This window comes from Ursus maritimus, unplaced genomic scaffold (genome assembly GCF_017311325.1).
Source record: "Ursus maritimus isolate PB19 unplaced genomic scaffold, ASM1731132v1 scaffold_33, whole genome shotgun sequence".
Taxonomy (NCBI): Eukaryota; Metazoa; Chordata; class Mammalia; order Carnivora; family Ursidae; genus Ursus; species Ursus maritimus.
In genome coordinates this window covers 11,325,278-11,337,409 of record NW_024425897.1, presented here as the reverse complement: position 1 = coordinate 11,337,409, position 12,132 = coordinate 11,325,278, and the positions used below count along the sequence as shown (strand labels likewise).

The following is a 12,132-nucleotide window of genomic DNA, read 5'->3' as shown; positions in this document are numbered from 1 at the left end:
CCACCACAGAATCAGACTCAAGTCAGAGAAGATCCCAGAAGATCCTCCACAGTACAGCAGACCTAGCAGGGTAACACCCAACAAGGGGCTTTAACTGTGACTGGTTAGACTGGCAGACACTGGTTTGTCTGCTTCTGGACAGCTGAGAAGTCAAGGCCAGAAATTATTCAGTGTTGCTCCCTCTGGAGTGCGAGTCAGAAAAAAAAAATTTTTTTTTAAATAAAAAAAGAAACCTTAGCTAGTCAGCAGTCCCAAAACTATCTGGAAAAATGAGATCTCTTCATGATTAAATCAAATAGACTAGGTTTCTAAGTCCCATATTTTTAAAAAAGCAAAACACTAATTTTTAAGAGATAGGATTTAAGTGCAATATTTTTCTTTTAAAATTTTCTTTAATTTTTTTAAAAATACCAATTGTAGGGTTTAATATTTTGAAGACTACATTGGGAATTTAGAGAAAATCAAAATGTTTACCTTTGAAGGAAAAATGATGCTTCAAAGGCAAGGTCTCAAGGTAATGAAACTATCTCATATGTCCTTAAGTATTAACTAAATCTTTTGTTATGTGAGGCCCAAAGTATCTTTTTTTTTTTTTTAAGATTTTATTTATTTATTCGACAGAGATAGAGACAGCCAACGAGAGAGGGAACACAAGCAGGGGGAGTGGGAGAGGAAGAAGCAGGCTCCCAGTGGAGGAGCCTGATGTGGGGCTCGATCGCACAACGCAGGGATCACGCCCTGAGCCGAAGGCAGACGCTTAACTGCTGCGCCACCCAGGCGCCCATTTTTTTCTTTTTTTAATTTGCATGCCTCCTTGTAAGAAAGAAAGTGACTTTTTTAAGTTTTATTTATTTGAGAGAGAGAGAGACAGCACAAGTAGGGGGGGCAGAGAGAAGCAGACTCCCCGCTGAGCAGGGATTCCCCCCCCCCCAGCACGTGGGGCTCGATCCCAGGACCCCAAGACCATGACCCAACCCAAAGGCAGACACCCAACCAACTGAGCCACCCTGGAACCCCAGAAAGTAACTTTTGATTCAGTGTAGGAAGACTATAAGTCTTCTGGAGAAATAGAAGACTGTGGTTTACATTTAACCATGAATGAGCAAAATATTAGGACAGATCTTTAAAAGTCTAAACCTGACATTATGTCAGGGTTTTCATTTCTGTATCTGGCACCATGTGGATATGGGCACTTGCACAGAAAAACAAGAAATTTAAGAATGAAAGGTATCTGAGTGGGTTTCTAAATCAGGGCTCAGCTAACTATAGCCTGCTGGCCAAATCCAACCCACCTCCTATATTTATGTGGCTCACAACTAAGAATGGATTTTATATTTTTAAATGTTGAAAAAACCCCAAAATAGGGGGCGCCTGGGTGGCACAGCGGTTAAGCATCTGCCTTCGGCTCAGGGCGTGATCCCGGCGTTATGGGATCGAGTCCCACATCAGGCTCCTCCGCTATGAGCCTGCTTCTTCCTCTCCCACTCCCCCTGCTTGTGTTCCCTCTCTCACTGGCTGTCTCTATCCTGTCGAATAAATAAATAAAATCTTAAAAAAAAAAAAAAAAAAGAAAAAAAAAAAAAAGAAAAAACCCCAAAATAACAAAAAAAATTGCAAAAGAGACCTGAGACCCATGTGGCCCAAAGTGTAAACTATTTACTCTCTGGTCCTTTACAGAAAAAGATTCTAAACCAACCATTTCATTTTGCAGAGAAGTAGACTCCGAGTCTCCCTAACCTGCCCAACATCACCCCCGCTAATCAACGGCAGTGCACGAGTAGATTATAGGTTTCCTGACTCCTGGCCCACCACCTCGGAGAGACTAAGTTGTACTGGAAAGCATGAATCTAGGTTGCATTTCTTGTTTTGCTCAAGGCTTAGTCACTTCTTGGGCTGTGCTTTAAAATCTTCTACTAAGATTTCTCAAAGAATCTTGACCCTCCAACTTTTAAACCATCCCATTTTGTGGGGAAAAAAATTAATCCTTTATTCTTTCTTTACTTTAGGATCAGTAGTTCAGACTAACCAATTAGCCCTAGCCGATTATGAAATGTTCTTTACAGAAAGGATTCTGGGGGTGCCTGATGGCTCAGCAGTTAGGTGTCTGCCCTTGGCTCAGGTCATGATTCCAGAGTCCTGGGACTGAGTCCCGCATCAGGCTCCCTGCTCAGCGGGGAGTCTGCTTCTTCCCCTTCCTCTCCCTCTGTATGCTTATGTGCACACGCATTCTCTCCCTCTTTCTCAAATAAATAAATAAATAAATAAATCGTTAGAAAGAAAGAAAGAAAGAAAGAAAGAAAGAAAGAAAGAAAGAAAGAAAAAAAGAAAGAAAGAAAGAGGGAGGGAGGAAGGAAGAAAGAAAAAAAGAAAGAAAGAAAGAAAGAAAGAAAGAAAGAAAGAAAGAAAGAAAGAAAGAATGAATTCTGGCTAAATAAAGGTAGGAGAAATGACTGAATTAGAAAATCACCACCTTGCAACAATCATTAATGGGTGAAACTATTAGGTGGAAAGTTGATGGGGAACTTCATAATGGGGGACCAGACTACCTCACTGGAACCCACTGGTCAATCCTAGCGCCATTAAAAGTGAGTCAACCGGGGGCGCCTGGGTGGCTCAGTTGGTTGAGTGTCCAACTATTTTTTTTTTTAGATTTTTATCTATTTATTTGACAGAGATAGAGACAGCCAGCGAGAGAAGGAACACAAGCAGGGGGAGTGGGAGAGGAGGAAGTAGGCTCCCAGCGGAGGAGCCCGATGCGGGGGTCGATCCCAGCACTCTGGGATCACGCCCTGAACCGAAGGCAGACACTTAACGACTGAGCCACCGAGGCGCCCCTGAGTGTCCGACTCTTGATTCTGGCTCAGGTCATGGTCTCAGGGTCCTGGGATCTAGCCCCACTTTGGGCTCTATGCTCAGCAGGGAGTCGACTTGAGATTCTCTCTCTCCCTCTCCCTCTGCCCCCAGTCACTTGTGTGTGAGCTCTCTCTCTAAAATAAATAAATAAAATCTTAAAAAAAAAAAAAAAGGTGAATCAACCAGATGTAAATGTGCTTGTGTTACACATAATAAATTTCAGGAAAGAAACCATTTCTTCTAAGGAAAAGGATTTGTTTTTCATTATACATGTTTTTGCAATGTTTGAAGGCTTTACTCTGTGGACATTGTGCTTTTCGAATTAAAGGGCTTTCAAAAAGTCCCTTCTCTCTTCTTTACAAACTGAAATTTAGGAATCATTTTAATAAATCAAGGGCAGTACAATATGGTTAAAAAGGCAGCAAATCAGGAACGACTGGGCTAGTCATTTTGTATCTCCAAGTATGTTTCTTACTCTGTGAAACGAGAAGGTTTGATTAAATACATTCATCTAAGGCTTCTTCTAGTTCTAAAATTATGAGGTTATACCTCCTTTGTTACAGAATACCGTGATGTGCCTTCAGCAACTTCCACTCATCTTAAAACTACTATGATGCATTGGGGTATTTTTTTGGTTTGTTGTAGCAACAATAATCTAACCTTTTATTTATTTATTTTTTACAATCTAACCCTTTAAGCTATTGTGTATTTTATTATATGGGTATCCACATGCCTCAAATGCCAAATGTAGCCCACTAGATCCTACTCCCAGGTATTAGCTGATAAGTCAAGAGTGATGTAGTATCTACCTGATGCCAGCAAATTCCACCTTCTGAGTGATATAGGCACATGTGCTGACCTAAGGAAGAAATAGACAGAGAGAGAGAAAATGAGATTCAACAACACATCAAGGCCATAAAAGGTCACAAAGAAAGCCTCCTGCCTTTCTAATTTCTTCTAACAAACCAAGGTTCAATTAACAAGGGAGTAATAGATTTACCCCATAGGCAAACCTGCTGGGGCAGGTATAACAGTGGGTTCTTAGGAGTGTGATGAGTACAGACAATAAAAGACCAGGTGGAGGGGCGCCTGGGTGGCACAGCGGTTAAGCGTCTGCCTTCGGCTCAGGGCGTGATCCCGGCGTTATGGGATCGAGCCCCACGTCAGGCTCCTCTGCCATGAGCCTGCTTCTTCCTCTCCCACTCCCCCTGCTTGTGATCCCTCTCTCGCTGGCTGTCTCTATCTCTGTCAAATAAATTTGGCGGTCTCTACCTTTATAAAAAAAAAAAAAAATTTTTGAAAAAAAAAAAAAAAAAAAAAAAAGACCAGGTGGAAAATAAGTGCCCAGCTTCACTAACACGCTTATCTCCACATACCTTTGCGTACATATCTGTATTTACATGCTCATTTAATTACACAACATTTATTTCTCATTTTAGCTCTCATTTTATAGAATGGAACCCTCCCCCATCCAATAAAAAATGAGCAAACATATTTTTCTCCTGAAAATATTCACAGTATGGAAATTCTACCTATAATTTGTTGCTTCATGATGCTCAAAATGCCCAGTAAGAAAAATTTTCAGTACCAGCTCACAATGAACTGATCATTTTAAGTGGAAAATGTTAATTCAAAATAAAGCAGGAAAATGGGAAGAGGGTACGGAAAAAGCAGTCTAACTGGGAAGCGACAAGATCTGGGTTTAAGCCCGGTGTCGACCAGTGACTATAGTTTTTTAGTCTTGGGTAATCGTTTATCCTCTCAATCTCAATTTTCACATCTATAAATGAAAGGTAATAAATACCTGTCCATGGGGAAGTGACATGAACATGTGAAAGCTAAAGTTCCATTCAAATGTAAAATAACAGTATAATTTCCCATTCGAACCAAAAATGTGGAGTAAAAATCTATAAACAAGCAAAACAAAACTCAAAAAAACAAGAGAGAATGGAAGAAGATACACAAAGGGTTTACAACAATTATCTGTGATGACGGAATTAGAAATGATTCTATACCCTTCTCCCTACTAAATCTCTACAAGGAAAATAATTATTTAATATAACAAGAAAAGTAACAGACTTTTTTTTTTTTTTTTAATCACATCTTACCAAACTTTTCTTTAATCGCCACATATCCCCACGGCCAATATATTGATCCTTAAAGGTTAATTCCACTAGGTCAAGGGTCACATCCTAAAAGGAGTAATCAAATATATCTCTCTGCATTACTCTGCCACACTTCATCTGAAGATAATGCACACTGAGCATGGAGAAACCTCTTAGCAAGCAAGAAAACTACTGGAAGAACATTTGATAACAGAATACTGACACACAGTATTTCACGCTGCCAGAAAAGGCTTTTGAGTACAGATGATCAGACTACAACAGATGCTACAGCAGCTGGATCATGACTAAGTGCAAAGAGTAACCAAAGGAATAATTCCCTGTTTAGTCTTCATTCTGGCACATACACAGGACATTGAGCTCTGTGCTTTATTTCCCTAGATAATGTCAATGATATCTCTTAGATAATGCTTTTTACCTATTATAGCACCATTTCTCATTTCAGAAAAAAAAAAATGAGAACAGCTGGAGAAATTATAGTATTTTAATAGGAAATTTTACATTGAGCTTAACACATACTTATATATACAGAACCTTTTTAGGAGAACTTTTAAAAAAGAGTGGGGGCTTTAAATGCAACCTGTATAATAATACCTATAATCAAAGTGACCTATATGTGACCACATATTTAGTAGTCCAACACTATACTTAAGTAACTCACTACTTCCTTAGAGACCTAACCTTTCAGGAAGGGTTGTAATCATTCCCAAAAGATAGTCCAGTCCAGAACGAAGACATACCTTAGGGTCTACAACATTCACATAAACATCTTGATAAGGTCGCAGCCGGAACACTTGAGTCACAGTCTGGTCCACACTAATAGTTTCTGAAACGGAAGAAATCTGGATCAGTAACGTATTCTGAAAAAGCAGGTAAATATATTCTAAAATATAAATAGTCATTTGACAAGAAACACAAATGATCCTTGGCCATCAGTAAGAAACATTCTCTGCCTTCCAGCATCTTAAAGCTTAGAATGCTCTACTTTTTTAGGTGAAACAAGCATGTGAAATAATACCTAAGCCTTCAGCAATTAAAAAAATGAGAGACAGAAATGGGGGGGGGGTATAAAGAAATTAAGGAGCAACATAAAAAAACTCAAAGAACTGTGAAAATTCAGGAGAGGAAGGAGACCATTTTCAGTTTAGAAAGAAAGTAGCTGAGGTAGTTAAGGGAGAAACAAACTTTCCAATGAGCCCTTACATCTTGTAAGTAAGAAACATACCAGATGGCAGGAGATGGGGTGGTGAGGGTAAGGAGGAAATTCTTAGGATTTGGGTTTTATAAAATGCTTCCACATCATACTGAATTATAAAAGTAGTGGATAGCACAATCCTTTAGAGCAAATCAGAATTTTTTTAAAGTACTATTTAAGGAATTACCTTATTTGCTATCAATTAACATTCTGGTTCCTTAAACAGCATGATACACTCATTAGAGGAAAAAAGAAAGGATCGGATCCAGAATGAGTAAGAATGGCTGCTCTGGCTTCTCCACTTACTGACGTCAAGCAAGCCAATTCACCCCAGTGAGACTAAGCTCCCTCCCTCAATCAAGAGTTGTGTGGGAAGATAAAAAGAGACATTACAAAAAGCTCCCAGTATGGTGCCTTGCATTTGTGACAGGTAATCATCAATATGTTTCTTCATCCTCCCTCACCCAGAGTAGGCACTTAACAAACATCTTGTGAAAAAATACAATATTTAGGAAAGCATGCTTTGCCAACATTTTTTTTCTGAGTTAAGTATAAAGCTTCACCTAGTCAGGTTAACTTTCCTCCTGACAATAAACATGGTTTCTTCAGTGCCCTCAGGATGCTGACAAATGAGATTCCTTGGCAGTTTTGATCTGACAATTTTTTTAGGGGAACACATTTTGACAAGGAAAGAACTACTATGCCCTCATTCCCTGAGATTATGAAGAGACATTCCTTACAGTTTGTGGAACAGTTTCTCTAAGTGTAAAAATAAAAACCTTAGTGAAGAGAGATGGAATTCTTACCTTTCTGTAGATCTTCCTTAAGTGACTTGACCTGCAAAAGCAGAGGGCTGGGGGAGAAAGCAACAAAGAGATGGGATGCTGTAATTAACCAGCTTTCTTCACCCCCTACAAAAGGCAAACAGATCCCTCTGGATATATTGTAACCTACCGCACAACAAGGCAAGGGAAGTTCTCTTAGAAACAAAGAAACTCTGCACTTGCCCTCCAGGAAATAGCTAAATGTTACATAATTTTTCACAGAGTTGTCATCTTGACTTTAAAAAAAACAAAAAGAATAGACTACTTTTTAGATTATTGATTTATCAAATCCTGAGGGCAGGAACAGTTTTATGTAAAGGCTACGGCTGTCTTGCCCTGCCCTGCAAGTCCCTTAAACAAAATATTTGGAAACAGTAGGCTGCCCAGTTAGTTCCCTTGATCCTAATGAGATGTTTACCTGTATTCATCATTGGGGTGAGCAATCTCCACAATGTCTCCAAGCTTGATGTGAGGAAACACTTTAGGGTTCATGACTAGCTCATCATCTGAAAGACAATTCAGCAATCTCAAGCAGAAAACAGACTCACTTGGGCGACAGGCTGTGGTATACATTCTCATGTCGGGTGCTCATGACCTCATTAGGTTAGTATTACTACCCCAAATTGTAGATGAGGTTCCATTTTAAATTGCAATACAGAGGAACTAAAGGATTCACACAAATAAAGCTAGTGAGTAACTGAGTTGGGCAGTGTTGGGGACCTTTGTCTTCAGAGCCCAACCTCTTTCTACTACCACCCCACTGACCCCAGGGAAAAAGCAGCCCTTGCTCTCTGGAACTTAAACCTCTGGGATTAACATTTTACTCCCTCGAATTATCACACACCTGGCATACAGCAGGAACAAAACAGACTGAGTCCCACAAATACAGCACAATCCCTGATATTTATACAGTGTTCAAAGAATTTCCAAAAATACTGCCCTAATGTGATCCTCACAGTAAATCTTTGGATCTAACAGAAGTGAAGAAATGACCTAGGTGATAAAGTGAATTGCCTAAGGCTAAACAGCTAATAACAGCACAGCCAGGACTGATTACTAGCTCAGGGTTCCTTCCGCCTAAAGCCCACCACCTCTCCTATGTCATAAACAAACAAACCCGACAACCCAAGTAAAATGCCCTAGATTTTGGATGGCAGCACTTGATCAGGGAAAAACTTTGGATACCAGTTCACATTAGGGTCCAATGAGACTCTTAAAATATAGGGAGGACATAGTTTCATATGTTTATCTACCCCCCACCTCCAACCTCACTGAGAGTGGGGAGAGCCCTTTCATATATAACAAACTCAGAACCATAAAGAGGGAGTGATTTTTTTGTTGTTGTTTTAATTTTGAGGGAAAGACACGAACTTTAATTATGCTAAAACCATGACAAATAAGTATATCTAAATTTCAAATATAATCAGACCCAACAAAAATTCAGCCTAGGAAAGCAAAGCACTGGGTTAATCCCAAACTTTATTTGGTATATTGCTTCCATAGGCAGTTTTATGCCAAATCCTCTATGATGCCTTCCCCTAACTTCCATAGTCTGAATTAAACTCCCTGAACACAAATGTTTCATTTTACCATTTCCTTTTTGCATATCTGTCTCACCAAGCTAAAAGTTCCTCAGGGAAAAGGGACATTGTCATATTCATAACCTTTATGTTTAGCACAGATATGCACCTAATTTTGTTTGATGTGTTTTTATTTATAGTCCTGCAGGAGACAGGGTATAGCACCTAGCTGTCTTTGTTTTATACACATGAAAAAGTAGACTCATATACATTATATATACACTGTATATACTATAACTTTGTATCCTTCAGTCTGTCAAAAGTTATTTCTGTTGTCTACTCAGTTTAACCCCACAAATGTTCAGGCAGCATCAACCACATACAATTTCTAGTATTAACAACAGACTGTGCATTTTACCAGAAATTGTGTTTTAAATACAGCAATGCCTGGTATATCCTTGTCCTGGTAATTATAAAGGTTACATTACTGAGCGGCACTGAGCCTGGAACTCTACTAAATACATACAACATTTTACTCAATCTTCACAAACTTTATGGTATCAAAACTAGTGTTTTCCCTTTTGGGGAGTCCTTGCCCTTAGGAGGATTACACGTATACAAGAGCAAATGCATAGTAAAATACAATTTTAAAAAGACTCATTGTGTTGTTAATTCCAATTTCTAAAGCAAGTAAGGATGTTGGGACAAAAAGGAAAACTACCTTACCAAAAAAAAAAAAAAAATCGTATTACTAACTGCCATCCTATTCTGATTTATAGACTCAAGGTGCTAAGAAAAACAAAGAAACTGTTCTAATGTGCTTGAAGTTGTAGATAAGGTAAACTAGAGGCTTGCCTGAGGTCACAGGGAAAGTTAGAAGCAGAGCTGAAAAATCTGGTTTAGTACAGAATAGTATGCTTTGTCCTGCCCCTCCTCACTATGCCTCCGAGCCTGGAAAGGTTCATCCTTTGATCATACCTGTCTAATGTGTATCTACTACTGCTCTCATTTAATGTAAGTTTCTTTTATCTGCCAAACCAGTGCAGACTTGGATTTTATAAGACGTATGCAATAAATATGTAATATAAAATACAAATAAATGAAGGGTAGTAGACTGACAACATTCACAATGTTCCTTAAAAGTCAGAATACAAATGCTTTTAGCAGGGGCCTGTGCTCTCTGGTGCTACTGCCCTCCCTGTAACTATATTATACTTGCCGCTTCACTCACTTAAGTTGCCTCCAGCCTCTGTTATCACGTGAGTCAGTGTGTCATTTTCAAGGCACTGGACACACCAAGAACCTCAGCCAACTTACACAACCCCCGAAGACCAATCAATACTGACCACTGCCCCCAAAGCCCTTCTTGTGGATGACGAGTTTGTAGACCTTTGTTGTTCTCATTTTGTACTGTTGTTTCCTTCAGCTGATCCAAGCTTGGGGGAGAGAAGTCATCTTGCCTCTCTGCCACTGAAACACAAAAAGGCTAGAATGTCAGACTTTTCCTTTCAACTGCTCTTTGATTTTAGGCCACTGAATATACTGGTATTGTTCAGAGGAGAGGTGGCACCAAGCCTTGGATGAAATTGCTCCTCCAATTACAAGGAGGGTTAGAGGACAAAACAGAATCTGGGAATTAAGGGGAATTCGGGCCAGGGTCTAGTCTAACCTCCAAGAAGATATTCTATCACACCCTAAAGGGAAAACCTGTAGTGAACTTGGATGAAATCGCTCCTCCAATTACAAGGAGGGTTAGAGGACAAAACAGAATCTGGGAATTAAGGGGAATTCGGGCCAGGGTCTAGTCTAACCTCCAAGAAGATATTCTATCACACCCTAAAGGGAAAACCTGTAGTGAACTGGGTACTCACTACGTTGTCTCTAAAACAATAACACCCAAATACTAAAGAGATCTTGAAAGAGGTGCGCACTCATTTTGTAGATGAAGAAGGGGTGGGCCAGAGCGAGGGACTTGCCCAAGGTCACTCAGACACTGAGACACTCTCACCATTCACGTTTCGCGGTCAGTGTCCTGGGCAAGGAGAGGATAAACAGGAGGAAGGCAGGGCTTCGTTCCCTCAATGTCCATCTATGCAAACTCTCAGCGGCTCCTCCTCCCCACCCTCATTCCGCAGCTGCGGCCACTAAAGCTCAGAGAAGCAAGGAGACTTGTCTAAGATCACACAGCAGGATGGGGAGTGGGGTCAGGACTCGAACCTGGGCCACCACCCCCTCCCTCAGACTCCACAAGCCCGGGCCCGGCGAGCAACCCCACTCACCCGCAGCTCCGGAGCCCCTTCCCTCCTCAGGCCGGGGCTCCGAGGGCCGGACCCTCCCGAGGTCCCCCGCGCCTCCTCTGGACGCCCCGCCTACGCCCCCACAGCCCCTGTGGCTTCCGTACCCAAGCTCAAGGTTCCTGTCCGCCCGCCCGGCCCCCAGAGTGCTCACCTGAGAACCCGCGCAGCTCCGGTGGCTCCGCCCCGGGGCGCCGCCCCCTTCCCGCCCACACGCCCCGGGCCGCTCTGGCCCGGCCTCCGCCTCATCTCGGTGTCCGCGCCACTTCCCGATCCGGGGCTCCCGCCAGGGGCGGGGCGTCGCGTGTGGCCTTTATCTCTGGCTGTCCGCTACGTTTACCGCTCGCTGGCCTGACGGCAGCGTGCCCCAGAAAGGAAATCCTTTTCCTCCCAGCCATTCTCAGACAGATCCAGGCCCAAGAGCTTCGTTTCCCATTTAGTGATTCCCCAACAGGGCAAACTCAGGCGAATCTCCCCGGATCTGTAAACGGTGTTGTGGACCTTTGCCTGGCCTCACGGGGCTACCGAGAAGCACAAAATAGTTTTACAAAATAGGAGAACTTTTGTAAAATGCAAAGGGCTTAGCACTTGCGACTTAGTGCGATGGACCCTGCTGGGAAGTATTCACTTTGGGGTGTGGTTTTCAAATCCCTGGAAACCCCAAATGAATTCCGTGCCTCCCTGGTTATTAGTAATAGACCATAACTTTCACAGACATCCTTATGAAATGGTCACATCCCTATTATGTGGCAGGTACTAGTGTATTTCACAGACACGTAAACAGGCAGGGGAAATAGAACTCCTCAGAAGGAAGCAAGGATGGACCCTGACCCAGTCGAGTCCGACATGGCTCTGAAGGCTGAGCTTTTAACCAGCGTCCTCCTCACACCCAGGAGCTTAGCCTAAGCCCGTCAGGACATCTTTCTGTTCTCAAGAAGAAACTGAGAGCTGTGTGGGCTGTGCCAGAAACTCGCCAAGGGCTCCTGACAAGTTGCCAGCTCCGTCTAATTGACTTACGGTTTTTGGAAATTTCATGAATGTTTAAAGAAAAAACGTCGCATACCACAAAGGAGACGGGAGTAGGCGAATGCGGGGGAAGGGGGGGGGCGTGAAGACGAGAGCTTCCTTAAGCACCCATACATCCACACTTCCACTTTAGGATTCGGAAGTTAAAGAACTATAAAATAATTGTAATTTTTTATGTAAGTAAAAACATGTAATCAAGGGGACTGAAACAGTTGCAAAAACTTTCAGGGATAAAATGTTAACTTATTATAAAAGACTTTAATGTTGCTAATTCAGGGGACACATTCAGATTCCCCC

The 12,132-nt window shown here is 41.7% G+C and overlaps 1 protein-coding gene across 1 annotated transcript in view; it reads right to left on the bottom strand.

Annotated features, from left to right (window-relative positions):
- DEPDC5 (DEP domain containing 5, GATOR1 subcomplex subunit) overlaps positions 1-10,677 on the bottom strand; it is a 120,983-nt gene extending 110,306 nt beyond the window's left edge. The window contains exons 1-7 of the mRNA XM_008710586.2: positions 10,524-10,677; positions 9,862-9,985; positions 7,414-7,501; positions 6,978-7,024; positions 5,717-5,802; positions 4,962-5,045; positions 3,663-3,712 (exon numbers count right to left, since the gene is read on the bottom strand). Of these exons, the coding sequence (XP_008708808.1) occupies positions 3,663-3,712; positions 4,962-5,045; positions 5,717-5,802; positions 6,978-7,024; positions 7,414-7,501; positions 9,862-9,919 (413 nt within the window). The 5' untranslated portion in view covers positions 9,920-9,985; positions 10,524-10,677. The remainder of the gene's footprint in view (positions 1-3,662; positions 3,713-4,961; positions 5,046-5,716; positions 5,803-6,977; positions 7,025-7,413; positions 7,502-9,861; positions 9,986-10,523) is intronic.
- Between the last annotated feature and the right edge of the window lie 1,455 nt (positions 10,678-12,132).